The following is a 20832-nucleotide window of genomic DNA, read 5'->3' as shown; positions in this document are numbered from 1 at the left end:
GCAAATAACATGGGCTGAAATATGTGGGTGGCACATGCGCTGAGCCGTGCAAGAAACACACACTGAAACGTGAGCAGCATGAGGTCCAACATATAAGTGTAGCGCAGTGAAACACGTAAATGGTATTAGCCAGAGGGGCAGCACATATGTGTTTCTGCAGAAACAGGTTGCCTTCTGCACCTCTGGTCTTGTGTGAATAAACTGTAGTGTGAGCGGGTGGCGGCGCGGCTGTGTGCAGCCCTTGACCAGGGGTTGGTGCAGTGGTGCCTCGGTCCCTGGCTGGTCCATGCTGCCGCTCCGAGGGCTGCGGATGCAAGCCCAGGTAGCGAGGGGGCGGTTCCCTCAGCTCCTCCTCTCCATCCCTCCCAAGAGCAGCTCCCTCACTCTATATAGAGGGGCTGCGACCACAGCCTGGCTTTGGACTGTCCTGGCTGCCCGCTGCACAGGTTCCGGGGCTCTCCGATTCACCCTCCGCTGCTCCTGTCGGATTTCTGTAAGTACGAGTGCCAGAGACAGAGCTCTCGCTGAGGGGCCCGTCTCCCTCTTATCTCAGCAGCAAGACCATGCCTTGTTCTCTGAAGGGTTGTTTTTTAACTTCTACGGGGGTGATAAAATGACAGGAGGTTAGTAACCATTAGTAAGTTAAACCGCACACACACTCATAGATGCACACACTTTTTAGTTGGAAATCTACATTTTAATTGGGCTTATTTTTTTGTGTTGGCATGCAATCATGCCACATGTTTTCTCACCCAGCCTAGCTTGTGGCAGTTCTGGTTCTTACTATTAAACTCAGCCCATAAAATGTTTCTTTCTCATGTAGAATATCTGCTAATAGCATCACAGTGCTGTACTTGTTGTTGAATACCAGTTGTGGCTTATTGCACATGTTAGAAATGCCCATATGCACAATGCATGCGTCCAAGTCTAAGCAAGGAAGTCGGAGACGGTTAGAAATGTCTTCAGCGTTTTTCATTTGCAACATTGCAGCTTTCAAAATTGACACAGCTGCTGCAAAGGTCACGAGCCCGCCAATGTATGTGAGTTATACGTTTCTCTACTTTGCAGTTCATAAATAAGGTTTTCCTCTTTCGAATCGCTCTCGCATTTTGTGGTAGAAAAGGGATCTGAGGCACGGAAAGCGATATGCCCAGGATCACACAGTCTACTCTCGTGTGGGAGTCAGCACCGAAAGACGGGTCTCTTTGTCCCCGGCCCGGTCCCACATTTAGGCACTGGACTACAATTAAGTTACATTGGTTGATTTGAAAATAGCTCTTCATTTGACAGGCTGTGTGATTGACACTGGTTACTTTCACCCACTACTGGAAAAGCTGGGGGTTGGCAGGAGAGCAGACTTTGCGGCCATATGCCATGTGTGGTTTGTAGATTATCAACGAGGCTTGAGCTTTTCTAATGCCCCGCTTCCCCCATGAACTCTGCCAGTAAACATCAACATGCAAAGTTGGCTACTGGAAAGAAAATTATTTTTTAGCATTATGCTGAAAATGCTTTGTGGCTCAAATTTCTGATTCTAACGAATGCAATTTCTGCATCTGAATTTAAGTTTCTGTATTAGCCATTGCAAAACAATGTATTTAGTGGAATTTCTAAACCAGCGTGAAGTTAAACCTGCGACACGTGTTTTGCTTAAAAATATCATGTTCTGAAAGTACTGTGATATCGATGACATCAGATAATGGCTGCAGTCGAACAGAGGATCACCAGGTGCCTGTACAATCGTTTTCAGTCTTAGGGCCTGTTACAGTGTTAACTAGTTGGTGGAGTCGTATAGGCGACTCCAGCACTCTGGATGTATCTATCTATTGTAAACGACTTCTACTGTTATGACCTACAGTTTGTATATGCTCATATGTTCATGTTGTGGACCAATTCCTTCTGCCAAATTATCTGTATTGCAATACATGTAAGGAACCCAGTATGGGTTTGCTTTATCTGTCCATGTCTTTGTACCATCAAGATGGAACTAAATAAAAATTGGTTAAAAATAGTTGGTGTCTTATGTTGGGCACCTGCAGTGTTAGTAAAAGGGCCATACAGCTTCTGTTGGTTCCGCTGCAGACCGGCGCGGTCACATCTGATGTAAACAGCCCATTTTTATGACGAGCTTCAAAGGGCATATTATTCCCTACAAGGGATGTGTTTTGCATTTGTTATCATTAGATTTTTTTTTGCACCAGCTAGTATTGAGAACATGCCCATATATGGTAGCACTCCAAGATGTCAGCAGAGGGGCCATGGCAAGTTACTGGCAACCTGCTGCAGGTCCTTCTCCCGCATCGCAAGTGCAGCTCTGGAGTTCAGGAGCTCTGGAGCCTGCCTGCAGCTCAGTGGGTTTACAGGGTTTCTGTTAATATCTGTGAAGAGAGACCTTATATTTTGGAATATAGCGGGGTCTTATAATTGGATTCTCACATGCCATGCAGAAGAAGCATAAGTATTTTTTGCACGTGTACTGCCTGGGATAGGGTTGAATTTTAAGGCGGTAGTGGAAACAGGACAGGAGGTTAACTCATGACCAAAATGAGTGATCTTCGGCAAATCACTTTTTTTCTGTGGCGCCGTTCTCTTACATGCCAAACTTGGGAGCATTGAGAGGTGTCCCAAGGCCCATCATTAAGCGCAAAAAATATGGATAAATTGAATGTTTGTCAACTATATAGCCACTGTGTTGAATCCAACAGTCACCTCTTTTCTTTGCATAAAAAGTAGTAGATCATTGTGCCATGAGGTGTTTTCTTTCTAGTAATGGAATCGCAACCTAGTACATCAGAATATGTGGTCCAGCGGCCCACTCAGGGCTTCAGATGGAAGCAAACACTCAACGGTTGAATTAATTTGATTCAGTGTCGAGCTTCCACATCCGACTGTTAACAGAGCTTGGCTATTGAATATATGTTAGCAATCTCGCTCTCTTTTTTTTTTTTAAACAGACTTTATTAGGTCACAAAACAAAATGCAGTCAATCCCCTTCCCCCGTACTCCGCCCTCCAGCCAAATCAGAACATGGTGCAGTGACCAGTCCACCAAACTGATCACAACTGTACAACATTCATCCCAACCGCGTCTATGAATATATGTTAGCAATCTCGCCTTAGTTCTTGTCCACATGAGTTTGTGTCTTAGATCCTGGTCTGTGACTCGTGTCCTCCATTCTATTTTTCAGTGGTAGGTATCCTGACAGACATCTCTTTCTCCAAAGGTGTACATTTAAATAACAATGTATTTTGTTACCCTCTTCTTTGTAAGCAGTCAAGTTAAAGGCTGCCTGATAATGCAATCTTCAGGGAAAGAAGCCTGCCACTTCAGATAACACCTGTAGCCTGGCAGGCCAGGGGCACGGTGTATACGATGGATTAAGGCCCCGATTTAAAACTCAGTAGCAGCTGACAATCCTCCAGTTTCTGCTGGGAACTAAAATCCATCATTAGATTTTCTTTGCATGGCTAACCCTTAGACGGAGACGCTTCAGCAGGTGTACTGTGCTCTTTGGGGCAGCTTTGTTTGCTTTTCTTTCAGAGAGGTTTTTTTGTGACTCTTATAATGCCCTGTGCAAGAACACCCTTTTATCACACTCGGGTAATAATGAAGATACAGGCTTAAAACACTGCATTGTTGCAGAGACACACCCGGCTCTGCTCTTTCCTCAGTATATGAGGTCCTAGCTCTTTTCTACCAGCTACTCAGTAAAGTACTAGCCCATATAGAGCACTCTCTAAGTAACATTATTTTTGCGTGCAAAGAATCTCGTATCACACCCTAAAATGTAATCCATAAAGCAAGTCACACTAGGTAATTTTGTCCATAAGATGGACCGGCCTATGGGAAAATTATGAGCTATCTAGATAGACCAATCCCTTCCAGATGGCATTTTAAGGATGGCAGAGTTAGTCTGAAATCAGTCGTAGACTGACAAGCAAATTACTCTTACCTGTGACTTTTGGAAGTGGCAGCCATTTTGGAATCTCCCAGTTCTCATACGGGCCAGTCTGCCTCGGTGTTGTATTAGGATAACATTCTTACTTTCATTGTCATGGTTACTTGTGTTGTTATCTTACTCTATATTTTTCTAGTGCCCGTTAGGACGGGCTTTCCCCATTAATAGCCTATCAATCAGTGCCAACTAGATGTGAAATGTTGCACACTTCTGCAACAGGTCACACCTCTGGGTTACATAGTGTGGTACAGGGGTCGCCAGCTTAGGGCCGGGACTAATAGATCAATGCCAGCTGTACAGGACATTCAATTAGGATCAATTATCAAATAATTACAGTTAAGTAGAACTCCTTTAAGTGGATAGTAGTTTTGTTAAAAAGTCTAGCTCGCGGCTGGTCTGGACTTACATTGGAACCCTATTGTCTAGCCCATGTGTCCCATTGGTGAAAAGGGAATCTAGGGGAACTTAAAGAGTCCTGCGACTATAAAATATGGACAGGGCTTGGACAGTGTAGTCGCACATGAGGTAGACATGCATCTGACTGTGTCCAACCCTAACTGCCTTTCGTAGGGCCAGAGGTCCGGTTGTCAATTCAACTTATCAGCTTAGACTCAATGTGTATTTGTAAGTCAATGATCAACTGTTTATGTCCAAAAATAACTCATTCTCCTTTTTCTCAACAGGCAACTACTGAACCAAAATGTCACAAAAATCACTAAGCGATGACGAAAAGTTCCTCTTTGTGGACAAAAACTTTGTCAACAGTCCACTTGCCCAGGCGGACTGGTCAGCTAAAAAACTGGTCTGGGTCCCATCCGAGAAAATGGGATTCGAAGCTGCAAGCATCAAGGAAGAGAAAGGAGACGAGGTGCTGGTTGAGCTGGTGGACAATGGTAGGAAAATCACCGTGGGGAAGGATGACATTCAAAAGATGAACCCACCCAAGTTCTCCAAAGTGGAAGACATGGCCGAGCTCACGTGCCTCAACGAAGCTTCCGTGCTGCACAATCTGAGGGAAAGATACTTCTCAGGGCTCATCTACGTAAGTATACAAAGAGCTCCCAAGATGTCACCCGGGCATCAGAACATAGACACAAATAAATCTAGCTTTCCCTTCACATAGTGCAAAAATCCGTAACTATAATACAAACTAGGGTCATTCATTTGCCCGATCAAGACATTGGCTCCACATAAGTCTTCTGTTCTGACACTTGGACATTGCTCGTTAGCCGTACACCCAATGCTTCAATGTCCCCCTCAGCAGAAGAAATACAGTGTTTTGCAGTGTGAGAACTGCGGTTTCTGGAAAAACCCACATATCACATCAATGAATGAGCTAACAGCCAACAAGAGAAGAGAAAAGTTAAGAAGTAGTGTGGAATAAGTTAATCTAGAAAAGCATGCTGAGATGAACCAACGTAGGTAGGCTGATTGATTCTATGGATAGCAGGATTCAAATATCCAGGGCGTACTTGTATCGCATGACCAATTCCTGTCAGATGTCAGTGCCTTGGTTTAGCTAGCCGTGACCATTGTGAGGGGAGTAAAAAATAAGTATGGACTGATTGGAGAGTTGACTCACAGTCAGTCAGGTTGAACAATGCCAATATCTTTCTAAATCTGAGAACATTGGAGTTTTGAGTGTGCCACTGAAGATAATGGAGTGACTCATGGCCAATAATGGCTGGCGTAGACCTTCCACCATGGCATTCCAATGTTTGTCTTTTTGTTGCTCCTTTTTTTTATTTTAGAACATTTTACCCTAAGTAACTAAAATATTCTAATGGTATTATAACACATAAAACCACAGATTCGCTGTATAAAAAGCCCATCTCTAGTTTCATTTTTACAGTTGAGCTGTTACGGCTCTAGTCACCTGTAATAACGAGATGACGTAGTTTGGTTTTCATTCTTATCTGTTCTTCTAAAATGAGCAGTGATCAACGGAAAGGAGATATTTATGGGAACATGCGTATTTTTCGCAAACTATAATTCATTATAGAAAATAAAGAAGGTCTCTACATTCATTCTGAGCTACAGCCTGTGTGTTTACATTTTATTCTACATATTCCATTTTTCAGCATTTAAGTCTTCAGCCATGTTATCCCTTTCATGTGAAAGTGCAAGAAGCAAGGATGTAAGCTTTTTGTGAGAAGGAGATGGTGTAACAATGTAATAAAAGGAACAAAACGCCCCGGGTCATATGTTAAAAGGATTTTACAAGTCACCTAAGAGGTCTATGACCTTATAAGGGAAATCGACCTTCAGTCTCATTCCTCTATATGGCCATGGCCTACTCTGTGACTTATATTATCATTAGAGTGTGATGTAAATCCCAGTCCAAGTCTACAAACCACACCAACAAAAAAATCAGTGGAGATGATGTGGACTGAGAAAAAACGCATCCATTCCATCTGTAATTAGAAGACGAGTGTCCACATGGAAAGCTGTTCTATTAGGTTAGGCAACACTTCCACTGAATATTCTTTCCTATGCATGTAATGAATATTGAGACAGCTAAGGTTCTAGTTTGTTGTGAGCATCACTGGAAATGGAGAAGCGCTTTGAGGTACTCTCCTAGAAGGAAGCCACACACGAGAGAAGTCAGACTCATCTATTTTCCATTTTTTCTGGGCTGTCACCTTTAAGATCTCCGAGGAAGTCTCTGATTAATAACCAAGCTTTAACATCTGTATTTGGCAAGCCGAGTACATTGTTAACATCTAACATCTGGAATCATGGCCGCTTTATTGTAATAAAACTCCTGCACTTGATGCAGACTTCCCCACAGTTGGCATTCCATCCTGGTAACTGGGGTTAGGCCAGGAGGCTTGCAAGTGCAAGTGCCAGTAACCCAAGAAGGAAGGGTACCCTTTCTGAAAACCCATGATAAATGTGAATATGTGCAATTATACAATTTTACTGAAGCATTTGACATTTAGAACCCCATTTTCTCCCACGGTAGCTTGCTTTTGTTAGTTTTGTTGGTTTCATTTCATGATCTTGTTGTCTTTCCTGTAGCTTGTGAGTTTAGTTTTCATCTACCAACTTTTTAACTAATCAGAGCAAAGATGGCACCTGCTTCTGGGCCCCATCCAACTGACCAAGAACCCGTGACACTGAGACACTATCATATCTTTGTACTAAAGGCCCAATATAAGATGTATTCACAATATGAAGGCATTAAAGTTCTACACCCTTAAGTTAACTTCTCTGTGAGATGTCAATGGGAGGTCTTCATGTCCTATGGTATTTTGTTCTCGAATGTGTAATGTGATCTAACGTAAAGACAGGAAATCCCAGTTCTTCTTGAACGTGGGACCATTCTTGAAATACCTCATGTTTCACGTAGCTACCCCAAAGGACCAGAAATCTTACGCTTAAAAGACCTCACATTCTGAAATAAGACTTTAAAAAAAATATATTTGGTAAAATTAGAACACCTATTGTCAACTTGAATGGAAAGTAGAGGATTCCAAAGCCCCAATGAGCTTCCGCAAAGCAAGAAGCTTTGAGGACCACTTTGTGGTCCTCTTGAGTGCAGTGATCTTCAACAAGAGCTTTTTCACAGATATTATTCCTGACTCGAAAAAATCCTGTTTCCCTGACTTGACTCATGACCTTGATTTGAAGGTTTTCTGGGGTACGAACAGAAAACAGTGAAGTTGTGTGACCACAAGAGCCATGCCGTATTACATAGTAAGTCGAAGGCGTGAGCCGTGTTTGGTAACTGTAGTCAAGAAAAAGGTGCAAACCTCTAGTGTTCTCAGACAGAGAGTCCACATGAGCAGACATGTTTTTGCTTTACCAGAGAGTACACCGACTGTGGGCATAAGGGGTTCTGGCCATTTTTGTACATGTTGGAGGCTGCAGTTTCCACTTGGTGTTGCGGTATCACAGCCAGCGTATTCTGATGCATGAATGCTGATGCCGAACATCCGATCTCCGCGCTCTCCCCTAGCACGGATCAAAAGTGCTATGGGCTGCTCAGCCAAGCATACACATCAGCTTTTGCTCTGATGACACACATAATCTACTGCCACAGCTGGCAAGACGTAAATACTTACAGAAAATATTTGGTTATTCTCCTAGGAGTGTTTGAGTGTCCATGTTACTAGATGGTAGCCTCATTTGTAGTACCCTACTAGGTGTCTTATTTTCTGAAGATATGGTGACAGTCCACAGCTAAAGAGACACTATAATATCCGGTATGTTTGAACAACGATGAGGGACGTCTGACCAATCTCATCCACTGGGATCAGAAAGAAAAACCTTGTGCACCTTGATGGAAATACAAGAAAAGTCAGCAATATTGCCGCAGAATGAAGCTTTTGTGGGAATGAGAGATTATGAGAGGAAACATCTGTAGACGAAATGGAAGATGAGTAAATATTGGCAGCCCCGTGGATCCCGCCTGTCAAGAGCCTCTGGGGACCCAACAGCTGGCCTGTTGTACAGTGTCCATGCTGGCAGCTGTTTTGCTAAGGCTGTGTGCTACACCACAGTGGGCCAACGGGGTCCCATAAATATTCCAGTGAGCGAATGAATGGCGCTAGGACGCAGTGCGGGGGAGGGCAGGCTATACTGGCCTTTCAAGAGACTGTCCCCATCTCACCATGGAGAGGATCTAAGAAGTGGATGTAGATTCATCGTCCAGTCTTCCCAAAAAGTATTGAGGCCAAGAAGTTGTTAACAGAAGTCCTTTACTGCTTTCATCTATGGCTACGAGACCGACTATTGGGAAATGTTCAAATACTGAAACAGGCATGGCTCCAAGAGTAGAATACGAACATTATTTAGCCCTAGCAGGGCTGCATGATATTAACATCCCAAAAAATCTGTTGTGCATGCATGAAAGCCAACAGCGTGTGCGATCCATAATTTCCAGCCAAAGTCTATTGAAGTATGATCCACTAGACTGAGGTAGTTGCATGTTGCTTCTCTCTCCTGGGGTTACCCCCTTACCCATGACTTCAAGACACATTAGGTGCCTGTCTTAAGCTTTTATGTGACAACTCATTGTTCTCAGGCGCCTCTGCCCAAATCGGTAACTACAAGCCAACTAAAATGACAAATTTCAGAATGCAGTAGGTGGTTCAATGAAAGAAGAGAACTGAGAACATGGTGTCCTGCCAACATGGAGTAAAAAGGCAACCCTATTCTTCCTCTCTTTCATTTAACGTCAATTTAGATAACGACTCTTTCAGAGACACCCTATACTCAAGCTACGTCTTAAAATGTACTTAAATCTTACGGGTGGGCTAATAGCAAGCTTCCCAACAAGAGGTTTTGAAAGGAAATGTTCCTTTTCCTTAAAAGCCGTCCATTTCAGGGACTAACTCCAAAACCTCTGCTGTCACAACACTTCAATAAACCAGCATCAGTATTTATCAGCAGTGTACATTGACTTTAGTAGCCCTTTTTATGGTTTCCGATTGAACTTTGGTTTCCCATATTTCCCCCCCAAAAAAATTACCGGCCATTTTTACAGGCCTTGAGGATGCTCCCTGAGCTGTTACCTCAATGAGTGTTTGTGTGACATCCGCTGTATTCTTCTTTAACATTACATTCTGCCCTGTTTGCTTTATTAATCATTTATATATATAGTCAACAGAACTGTTTCTGAATAATATCTGTGCCCTTTTTTGAAGGTACAGAGGCAATAAGGCTTCAAACCTATAGAAGCATCCATGCCCTGGGATAATCATTTTACAATTCTATGGTTTCCATTGACTCAATGATAGAAATACCTTTCAACGGCCATTGCTACACCTCAGATGGCGATCTAAAGGGAGGAACTGCAATGCAGGAAATTTTAGGAACTTAGAGTTGCCCGTAAATGATTCTTCGAGTAGGCATGGACAGTTTATGCATCCATCTTGGGTTCCATGACATCATTAAGTTATTTGTGTTTGGTAGGCCCACTGTAAATAATAGAAGTCATAGTGGTGTGCCCCCCGAATATGGAAGCCACAATATCGCTGAGACCCAATATTGAGGACAGAATATCGAAAAACAAATATCGACTGGTGATTAAGGCTAGCTTTTTGATACCTAACACCACATATACTTACAGTGCAGCACATATATCTTCAAGGCATGTAGATGTGGAGTTAGGAATAGTAAATCTATACTTACCTATATACACGTATCTTTCGATATTTGGTCCCTCGATATTCTGTCATAGATCTTATTGTACCACAATATTGTTGGTGTGGATATTCAGTAGTATAGTCAGGCATAGTGAATCTGACTCTTCCCATCATGGCTAAAGGAAGAAGCTTCAATGCGTACCTCAACTTGGACATATTCTGAAAGTTTTCTCAATTACTTTCCTCTATCTGATCAATTTGTTGAAGTGGGAGGTAGTTTTAGAACAATCAATACAGGTACAACACCATTCATGGGCAGCTTTGCGCAGGTGCAAATATTGATGGCCGTTGCCTCTTACTTTGATCTCCTCTGCACTCAGCCTTCGTATAGACTTTGGTGGGATGACTTTCTCCGCAGATCTGCGGTATAACTCCAGATGATGTCTTCAATATGTTTTCATATAGGATGAGACTCCTGAAATCTGAATCTTTTTGAGTTTCAATTTTTTTATTAGCTTTCAATGAAGTGACATCATAAGACAGAAACACACACTTAACATGTGTGCCCCTTCCCATAGAGAACCTGCTCCCACACAATCCCCTCATGGAATAAGCCCCATACATGAAACCCACCCAACTTACCATTTTCACATCCAAACGAGGACACCTCTCCCCTGCAGGGCCTTATTATCGCCCTATCTCAATCTCCAGTGCCCATTCTCATTTAATAATTCATCACCATCGTATCTTTTTTCCATGGCTTCTTGATAACTTTAACTGGTCTTTAGTCTGCCAGGTTTTATGAGACTTTTTCTCATCTTCGCAGTTTTATTAGTCATTGGTGAGTTTCTCTCAGTAGTGATGCTCAGAGCTCGCAGGCTCTGGTCAGATAACATGAGACAGGTGTCTCAACCATGTCCATTTATTTCTTATGTGCAGCAGCAACAAATGATGGACGGAATGCTGAATTAATCAAATATTCACCCCCAGTGAAGAGATCTGGGTTAAATCCATCGTTCCTTTGCTCACTATGCTGCTCCAGTTCGGACCCAGCCATATGCAAATCAGTCTTGACCCTGCTCCCCTTGTGAACAGTCCAGCCCGAACTGCCAAGCCTGGTCCTCCCTGGACCAGAAACAAGCACCCTGCGACTGGTTTGGGGGTAATTCCCGTCATCAGCCAGGCTAGCTTGAATCCAGTGGCACAGCGAGCAAGGGACCTACATCTGGGCATACACAACCCACTTAGGGCAAAAAAGTACTGATTTGCATATAGCTGGGTCCAAAGTAGGGTGGCATAGTGAGCAAAAGAATGATGGATTCAACCCAGATCTCCTGACCAGCGGTGAATGTTAGATTCATCCAGCATTCCGTCCATCAATTGTTGCCGCAGCACATTTATTTCCAGTGGCACTATCTAGGTTCTTCTCCACCTGAGAGAATTTTCCATGCAATCTCTTCTCTAGTCTGGTCTCAAGAGTGAGTGCTTGTGCCAGCACCTTCCTGTTAGCTTGCTTTGAGCATGAATTGGTCATTGTCCTTGGAGGGGCAGTATACAATCTCTGACCCTTCCGCAGGTTTCTAGCCCCCAACACTACAGTATGGCAACTTAAAAATATTTCTTAAATAAAGATATTGGTGCATGAATTATATCTCAAGAAATTAATATTGCATTCTTTATATCGACCTAGCCACTACTTCACATTATAGGTAGAGATGAAGCTAAGAATAGTAGTTATATTTGGGTTCTTAACATGTGATGGGTGGTAGGTGATATGGATGCAATTATATTATAAAATATCAATCTCGCTATAGAGTCATCAATGCTGCTTCATATGTGCAAATGAAACCATCTCATCTTGTAAACACCTCTCTGTGATGTCATTTAGATGGTTTCCATCCTTCATTTAATCAAAGGATAAGTAATAGACAAATTCATGGGCCTTAAAATGCACTATCTTGGCTATATCTCTCAATAACTGCCCAAGGTCAATCATTTCCACATGGTAAAAACTCAAGGAGGAATAACAAGATCCTGAAATACAGCCTCTTACCAATAGCAAACCACTGATATACACACAGGGAAACTAACCAAACTAAAGAAACACGTCATAAACATCTGTGACATGGAAGAATCATAATTAGGGCTCCCGGTTTTATGGGATTTATTTTTTGAACATTTCCATCTGTATTTATCCATATTTATTTTTTGGCCCTTTTATCTGTATTTATCCATATTTATTTTGTGTTTTGTGCATAAATGAAGTTGTCAAACTGTACATTTCCATATTTTTTTAACTGTTAGACACACACTCATACTTTGATATCTGTCGTGTTTTAGCTATTTAGGCTGTCAAACATTACATAACAATACATCCCCTAGTAAATACTAGCATAATACTATAAATGTATGTTGACATATGCCAATATATAAAGGAATGTAATCTTGTTTTTTAATTACCCATGCTGTCCATCCGCTCAGCTGCTGGCCTATAAGTCATGAAAGACAGCACGGAGAGTCACTTAAAAGTAGCACACTTCTCTGTATTTATCCACTTTTAAAAATAAATGCAGACAGAAAACAAATTGACCTGTGTCTGTATTTATCTGTAAAAATCCGTAAAAACAGAAAACACGGAACCTTACTCATAATACAGGAAAACGTCTGTGTTTCCGATCTCTTGAGAAGTGACTTTAGATTTTAGATGCCGAAAGACCTATAGAGAAGGTCTGGGGCTTACTTAAATAGATTCAATGACATTAAATCACTCTGCCACAGTAATATGTTCAACAATTGTCATAAGGCCTGACTGTTGTCATATTCTAATCTCATGCCTGCTATAGGAACACGTTAACTACCCTGATAGGGCACGAAATAGCGGGAACTGTGCCATCACTCAAACAAGCTGGTCAGACAGTGCTTAGTGCCAAACAGCGCCTGATTTACTATCAAAAGGGTCAGGGCTGGCTTTAGTGCCGGTGGCGCCCAGTGCGACAATCACTTTTGTCGCCCTTCACACCCAATGACCGCCTCCTCAGATTCTCTCACTACCCCTAGGCAAAAGTTCTCCTCATCTCTCCAATCATAAGATACTGCTAAACATAGCCCCCCCGAGGTCAGCGCCCCCTCCACAGGTTAGCGCCCTGTGTGGTTGCACCAGTCACACTGTCCTAAAGCTGGCCCTGAAAAGGGTATTCCTACACCATGTATCCTTTGTTGTAAAAGACCATGAGGCATCAATCTCAGAATATATCTTCACCCTGCATCATTAATTGTGCATAAACCAAATTATCCAAAAGTTCTCATATTTATGAAAGCAATGGAGAAAGCCAGTTCTTTCCAGCATATCACCATAACACCATGACCATTTCCCACCCCTAAGGTCAAGCCAACCTAAAAGCCCCAAAAAACAACGCAAGACCTGTTTGAATTCAGCATCTCCTCCCTAGCTGCTGGTTCCATAGAGCCTGCCTTACTGTACTTGGTTGTATCAGAAATTAAACACAAGACATAGCATAACATAGATCAGCATAGCATAAATAATATGTCTGATAATGTTGATAATGCTCCATTATATTATGTATGTTACATTTTTTACTTGTGGTCCTAAGTCTTCACTTGGAAAATAAATATATACCTACAGTTTCGATATACCTCCTTTTAAAATTCAAGGGAATACTAGCCCCAGTTTCAGCCTGTTACCTTCAAAAGCACTGACTGAACCCAGTGGCAAAAGTTTAGCCCCCCGAGCTCCAGCGGGCCCCCTCCGGTACTGTGCACGGACAGCAGGCCCCTGGCCTAAGAGCTCCTGACTGGGCCCGGAGCATGAGGGGCCCCCTTCATGTACTTTGCAGGACGGCTCCCTCAAGGTTGGTTACATCATTGACTAGACCAGCGTTTAATTTGAGCCGGTGGTTTACGGCGCTCAGCACCGCCACTTAATCATCAACATCAGCGCTTTTCATGAGCACCAGTTAAGGACACATTCATTTATGGTAGGCACGGGGAGATTAAGTGATCTGGCCAGATTTGCTGATGCTGAGACTCGAACCTGGTTCCCCAGCTCCTAAGTCGGCAGCTCGAGCCTTTACACCACATCCTCTCCCCACTTTCATGGTTAACAGTTAGTTCTGTTTTAGGGTCACTAACAGGAGACATGGGCTGGTGCAAGCTGCCTCCTGACGAGAGCCGTATCACATTTTGTTTTTACAAATTAACCACTGGACTAGACCAGGGCTGGTTCTCTTAGTAGTGTAATCATAGAAGTGGTGGGCTATTCCTAAAATTCTCAACTGAGATTTGACTAGGACTTGTTTTTTCAGTGCGAGAAAGCAGCTTGGAAAAGGAAGTCAAATTAATTAAGTAGCTCAGTTTGATGCCCAGAGCCCCCTAGCATCCCTTTCAATTGCTAAAAGAGTCATATAAATTGGAAGATGGCCTTTAAGTGGTAATGGGCAGATGCCATACAAGTGATAGAGCCTCGGGTATGTGCTCAATTAGCTGGTAAACACTCAGAAAGCGGTCGACTTCAAGAGCCAAACATGAAGATGTACAATGTACTTATGGGCACTCATCCTAGAAGAGACCATAACAAGAGCGCTCCATCAACGCTGGCGCGTTCTGTCTAAATAAGGTATGGAATGTCCTAATCTGGGGTCCACTTGGCAGGCGCAGATGGAAGCACTTTCCACTGCTGCCATCATGTTCCGAACTCCTTGCCTTCCTCCGCTGGCACCCATGGCCAGTTTCTGCAAGCGATGCGCTCTCTGTCAAGGGAAAGGTCTTAGTAGCCTTTTTGGCATGTATCTCTAAGTAGCCGGTGAGCGGTACTTTATGCTGCTCAGTTGTTTAGACTATGTTGGAATGTGAGGATTATGCCTCAGTTGTGAGTTCGAGCCCAACGAAACCATGGTTCCTCCAATGGGACATTCGGTCATCTTCCCGTCTTATAATTATTACAGTTCAGTGTAGTCAGGGCCACAGCAAAATTAGAATTCTGGGCTACAGCTTTTTACAATTTAACTATATATTTACTGCACTCGCCATTTAATCCATGACCTGTTGCATAATTTGCAGATTTAGACACAAAAATGTTGTTTCTACCTGAAATGGATCAAAAGTTTTCCAAATAACTGCACAAGAGATGCAGTGCTGCATCCCAAACATTGACAAAGTCAATATGACTCAGCTCGATTTTGATCCCTATATCCCGGCATTTAAACTGCTGATAAGTGTGTTAACTTCAATAGTTGATATACTGGAGGGAGGACTTTTGGTTCCAGCAGAACAGAAAAACATGAAGTACTTAATGTAATTCTTATTAGGTGGAGAGATTGACTAATGTTGCTTGAAAACATTCTCTTTCACTAGTCGCACAAATTCATGTTTATTTCACAGACACTGTGCTCAAGGCAGCTGTTTTTTCAAGAAGGATATTTGTACTTTAAAAGAATCCTTAGTATTTTACATAGGCTTTTTTTTTTAAAACATGTTTTATTTGTCGATTGCACAGATGTTACAGCACCCTGGGTATCAGGGTCATCAATAAAATCACATTGCAGCATAACACTATAGCAATCTATTAGTGCGCCTGCCATCCAGCAATGCCACAGAATTATATCCTTAACAATAACAACCCCCCCCATGTCCCCACCATGTCCATATATTCCCCACCACAGCCTTAAAGTCCAGCTGCCACGTCATATCTTGATAAGATGGATCCCCCTGTCTACCCCCCCTGCCTGGCGCCCCCCCGGCCTGACCAGTCTCACTAATCATCCCCATAAATGATCCTCTTCTTCCACTGGTTGCTCCAGCCACAGCCCCCGGTAATCCGCCCATCTACATAGGCTGTTGAGCTTAGATATCTTGGAATGCATCCTTGAGAGCTGAGTGGGGCAATGTATAGGTTTTACAAGCACTTTTACAATTGATGATTTTTTTGGAGTGTAATGTGCACAGAGTCAGACTGGCCTATAGGGCAATCAGGCAGTGCCGATGGGCTACTCTAACAGGTCAGTGTGTTGACCGGATTCTTGGCTGTTTGTGGGCCTGTTTTATGATCTGCTGGGCCGGTTTTTACTGTTGAGTTTCCTGATATTAAAAGAAGCATTACTTGCAGCAAGCTCAGATCCATGCAAGATTCCACTCCTTGCAAAACACTTATACAGCTTGTCTCTGCAAGTTCAAGCCTGCCTTGATTTGCAAACATGGGCCACATTTTAGCTATCTAGTTCACTAATGGGGGCCACTTTTATTTTGGTGCCCGGGGCCTATTTTCTGTCCAATTGTGCATCTTTTACACAAACTATTACACTGAATGAGGTAGAAAGGACAATTCCAACACTATCCTGAGCCCCCAGATGATAGTGATTAACGTTTCCACAAAGCATCTTCTGCATGTGTAGTTTTTTACTTGAGAAACCTATGTATTTTTAGCCTTGGGATATCTTTAGTATTAACGTATGTTATAGTGTTAAAATTATGTGGCAACGCACCAGAAAGTGCCCCTAAAATATGCGCTCTCTTATATGTAACATACTGCATTATTTGACACGTGATTTGTTTCTCCCTTGCCGCACAACTAATTTAGCCTTGGCAGCAGTCCATCAACCTTGTTTATATGTGAAACATTTGCCATCAGATGATTGTAACTGCATATCCTTTTTTTGGACACATTTTTTCCACTGGGTTCTTGAGGTATGAGAAATGCCGTGGAGCGAGCCCGAACAAGAATGGCGCCATAATTCGCCAACACAACAATACAAGCTTTCATGAAGCGGGAAGTGCATGCCCAAGTGTCTCATCTCAGATGGCACCAACCCAGCAAACAAAACATGCTGCTCAAGTGGCATTGTAATAATTGTGCCTGTAGGAAGGGATACTCATGGACAACTTCCTCCTTTTATTCAAGCATTCGTGCTTAGAATTGGGTCAATCGAAAAAGCGGTATGGTATACACTCGCCGCACACTGTTATTTCCTATACGTAAAACGGGCTCACTCTCCAGGTCAACCGTTTAGAGGGACACGAGAGACTTTTGTTCTATGGAACTATTAGTCTAAATAAGGCTGCTCCTCTACTTTGCATTTCAAGATTCATACTTGGAAGACAAAGATGTTCCTTTTGATCTGGTCACAGGAAGTAAGGTCCTGTTTATGCCTAAGTTTGTGTGTGTAACTACTTAGCAATGCCAAAAACGACCCTTCTAGGCTTGTTTGTCAATAACATCTGTATCGTTTAGTGCTTTGTTGTGCATTATCACTGACTCACCCACACACACACACACACACACACACACACACACACACACACACACACATAAACATGACTGCTGCTTGTACATGAGGAGACATCGCAAAGCTCTTCTGAGCATCCGGCCGCCAACGCTTCTTAATACCGTGGTTGTTGAATACAACACTGTTCCTATACTTGAATCCACCTCATACCTCCTTCCACCACTTTCAACTTAGTGTTTCCTTACCTCTCTCTCTTGCAGGTTCTTTTTCATCTCTGCTTTCTTTTTTTCTTTGTTAATGAACAAGCATTGGTGAAGACAATAGCTCTGGCTTTTGTGTTGTAACAACGTAATCATAGGCATTCACAAATGGTGTTTAAAAGCAAAGCATGCACAAAAGTTGTTTATCACATTAAAACATGCCTACATGGCTTTGCCAGTGCTGGTGAAAAAGACAAAAAAATGATTTATTTTTCTACAGAATGTATGTAGGAGAAAGGGTATTGAATATGACAAAAGTGGGATCACTGATTACACTTTTCAGATGCAAAATAGTCCCTCATGTATTCCAATGGAAGCACCTCGTGGAAGGTGGAGTAATACACCACATTCCTAATCGTGAAAGGTGACAGAGTGACACCACCCTGGATAGAGCCATAGTCTACTTTATGTCTTTTTTTAAAGATTTGATAACAATAGGTCTTGATAGCTGCTGTGCTGTCAAACAGCCTAAATAAAAAAAAACATGCACTGCTGCAACATGCCCAGCCCCTGCAGTAACCTTGCCCATCTGTCTCTGAGCTCTGCTTGATTAGCTTGTGAAATATGCTGAGGGGCCACATCTGCATAGCCTGGATGGAAATAAATTGAAGCAAGGGTCACATCCAAACTAGCCTAAATCACCCATAAGGCATTTCACCAGGGATCCTCGAATCATCTCTCCAGAAAGTTCTGAATCTAAGGTGGACCTCATCATTTAAGAAGCACCGATCATCTGCTGCTGGAGATCCCAGTGATGAAAAAATCCAAACAACTGAAGGAATCTTTCTCCCAACGTGACCCAGACTATGTAATTCGATCCCTCAGACCTAAGGGCAATGCATTCATATAAACTATTCAAAAAGGAACTGAAACCTTTGTTATTCAGACAACACCTCCAACTAGGATGATAAGAGACATGTATAACCCATCTCCCCTTTGGGACATCCTATCAACAGCATTACTAACAAAATGGGATTCTAAAGTGACCCATTGCTTAAATTGTATCATAATCTAGCTAATCTACAGGCGAGCTCTCACCAGCACCAAACTAATGGGTCCTTTGATCTACATCCATTGCCTATACCGACATGTTTACCTTGACCTGATCGTATATTCTCCTCTGATGCATGCCCATTGTCAATGCTTTGTTTTATACAACTACAATGTTAGTCCTTTACCCATCCATTTATTCTCATGTCCTCAGCATCCTCTGTGAATTCAAGAAGCCCTTTGATGTAAAGTGCTCTGACATTGCTGCGTCTTGTCAGTGTTATATTGTCAGTGTTATATAAAAATGAAGAATTCTATGCAAATAAATAAATGTATGCTCTGTGATACCCTTGCTCAGTCCCTTTTCCACCATCAGCCCTTCATTCCTAAACACAAACCATAGCCTCTAGTCTTTCGATGCGGTGTAACAGTTGTGAGCTTGGGTTCGAGTCTCGGCAGGGACGCTCAACATTCTGTGATTCTGGGCAAATCACTTAATCTCCCCCTGCCTAACAAAAATTAATGTGTCTGCCTGTAATGTAACTGGTGCTCATATAAAGCGCTCTGATACCCAAGGGTCTTGTTCGCGCTATATAAAAATACACCAGAAAAACAAAACAAAAACTGTCCCACCCTGTGACACCTACGTACAACACACTGATTTCCACTCTTTTTATTGGAGTTGCACTACTGATTATCGAGGATACGAATGTTGTGATACAAGAATATCATGGACAAAGTAGCGAAGACAAAATATTGAAAGGTAAGTGCATGTAGAGGAAGTATCAATGTACTAACTCCACATTCACATACCTAGAAGATCTACTGTCAAGCTGTATATATCTTGAGTTAGGTATAAGACATCTATAGTTACTTACCTTTCGATATTTTGGATTCAATATTTTATCTTCGATATTTGTATCCTTTGATATTCCAGCTTTGATATTCAGGGGGCCTTCCCTAATCAGAAGGCTACTTACAATGATCTGATTCCTACTCATTCCTATTGGAATTGTACTTCTGAATATCGAGCCTAAGAATGTTGTGATACAAGAATATAACGAACAAAGTATCGAAGCCAAAAAATTGAAAAGTAAGCGCATGTAGAGGAAGTATAAATGTACTATTCCTAACTCTACATCCACATACCTAGAAGATATACGTATATCTTCTAGGTATGTGGATATGGAGTTAGGAATAGTACATTTATACTTTGTCCTCGATACTTTGATCATTTATATAGATATATACAAACACATCGGCTTACCTTTCGATATTTTGGATTCAATATTTTGTCCTTTATATTCTAGCTTTGATATTCAGGGGGGCCTTCCCTAATCGGAAGGCTACTTACAATGATCTGATTTCTACTCTTCCTATTGGAATTGTACTACTGAATATGGAGACTAAGAATGTTGTGACACAAGAATATCACGAATAAAGTAGCGATGACAAAATATTAAAAGGTAAGTGCACGTAGAGCAAGAATAAATGTACAATTCCTAACTCCACATCCACATACCTAGAAGATCTATGTATATCTTCTAGGTATGTGGATGTAGCGTTAGGAATAGTACATTTGTATTTTATCTTCGATACTTTGTTCGTATATAGATATAAGCTGCTTATCTTTCGATATTTTTCATTCAAAATGTTGTCCTTGATATCTGTATCCCTTGATATTCTATCTTTAATATTCAGGAGGCCTTCCCTAATGGAAGGCTAGTTACAATCAACTGATTTCGACTCTTCCTAATGGAAGACTGACTCCATCTTATTTCCTTTCTCCACAGACTTATTCTGGCCTTTTCTGCGTTGTGATAAATCCGTATAAAATGTTGCCCATCTATTCTGAGAAGATCATTGACATGTATAAGGGGAAGAAAAGACATGAAATGCCACCGCATATCTATGCAATTGCTGATACGGCTTACAGGAGCATGATGCAAGGTAAGACATAGAAATCAGACAACCTATTATAGAAAAGCTGTCGGCATAATTAGTGACTAGTCCGAATTATGGGTCGGTTGTACTTAAACCTGCCATGAATAGTGTTTTTTTTCTTAAACTTTGTATTTATTTTTTATCATATTACCATGAGTAAACCTCTGCATTAATACAATCAGAAAAAATAACAAAGTAATTGTCATCCCGGAATAAATTCAACAGCAGCTCGTCCGTACTACTAGACAACATAAAAGCTAAATATCCCATTTGGTGTGTGATTCACAACGGTTCTCCAAGGTAGCCATGGCATATCTGGATGTTCATTTGCCGGTCATTTTGAGAATGAG

The 20832-nt window shown here is 42.0% G+C and overlaps 1 protein-coding gene across 4 annotated transcripts in view; it reads left to right on the top strand.

The window, feature by feature from the left end:
* The first annotated feature begins 365 nt into the window (after window positions 1–365).
* MYH11 (myosin heavy chain 11) overlaps window positions 366–20832 on the top strand; it is a 224789-nt gene continuing 204322 nt past the window's right edge. For all 4 annotated transcript variants that reach the window (XM_085632079.1, XM_085632081.1, XM_085632078.1 and 1 more), the window contains exons 1-3: window positions 366–493; window positions 4642–5000; window positions 20332–20488. In XM_085632079.1, coding sequence (XP_085488205.1) covers window positions 4659–5000; window positions 20332–20488 — 499 coding nt within the window. In that variant the 5' untranslated portion in view covers window positions 366–493; window positions 4642–4658. The remainder of the gene's footprint in view (window positions 494–4641; window positions 5001–20331; window positions 20489–20832) is intronic.

The sequence above is a fragment of the Triturus cristatus genome, chromosome 10, assembly GCF_964204655.1.
Source record: "Triturus cristatus chromosome 10, aTriCri1.1, whole genome shotgun sequence".
NCBI lineage: Eukaryota > Metazoa > Chordata > Amphibia > Caudata > Salamandridae > Triturus > Triturus cristatus.
Note: the sequence above shows the minus strand (reverse complement) of the source record. Positions and strands in the feature narration are given on the sequence as shown.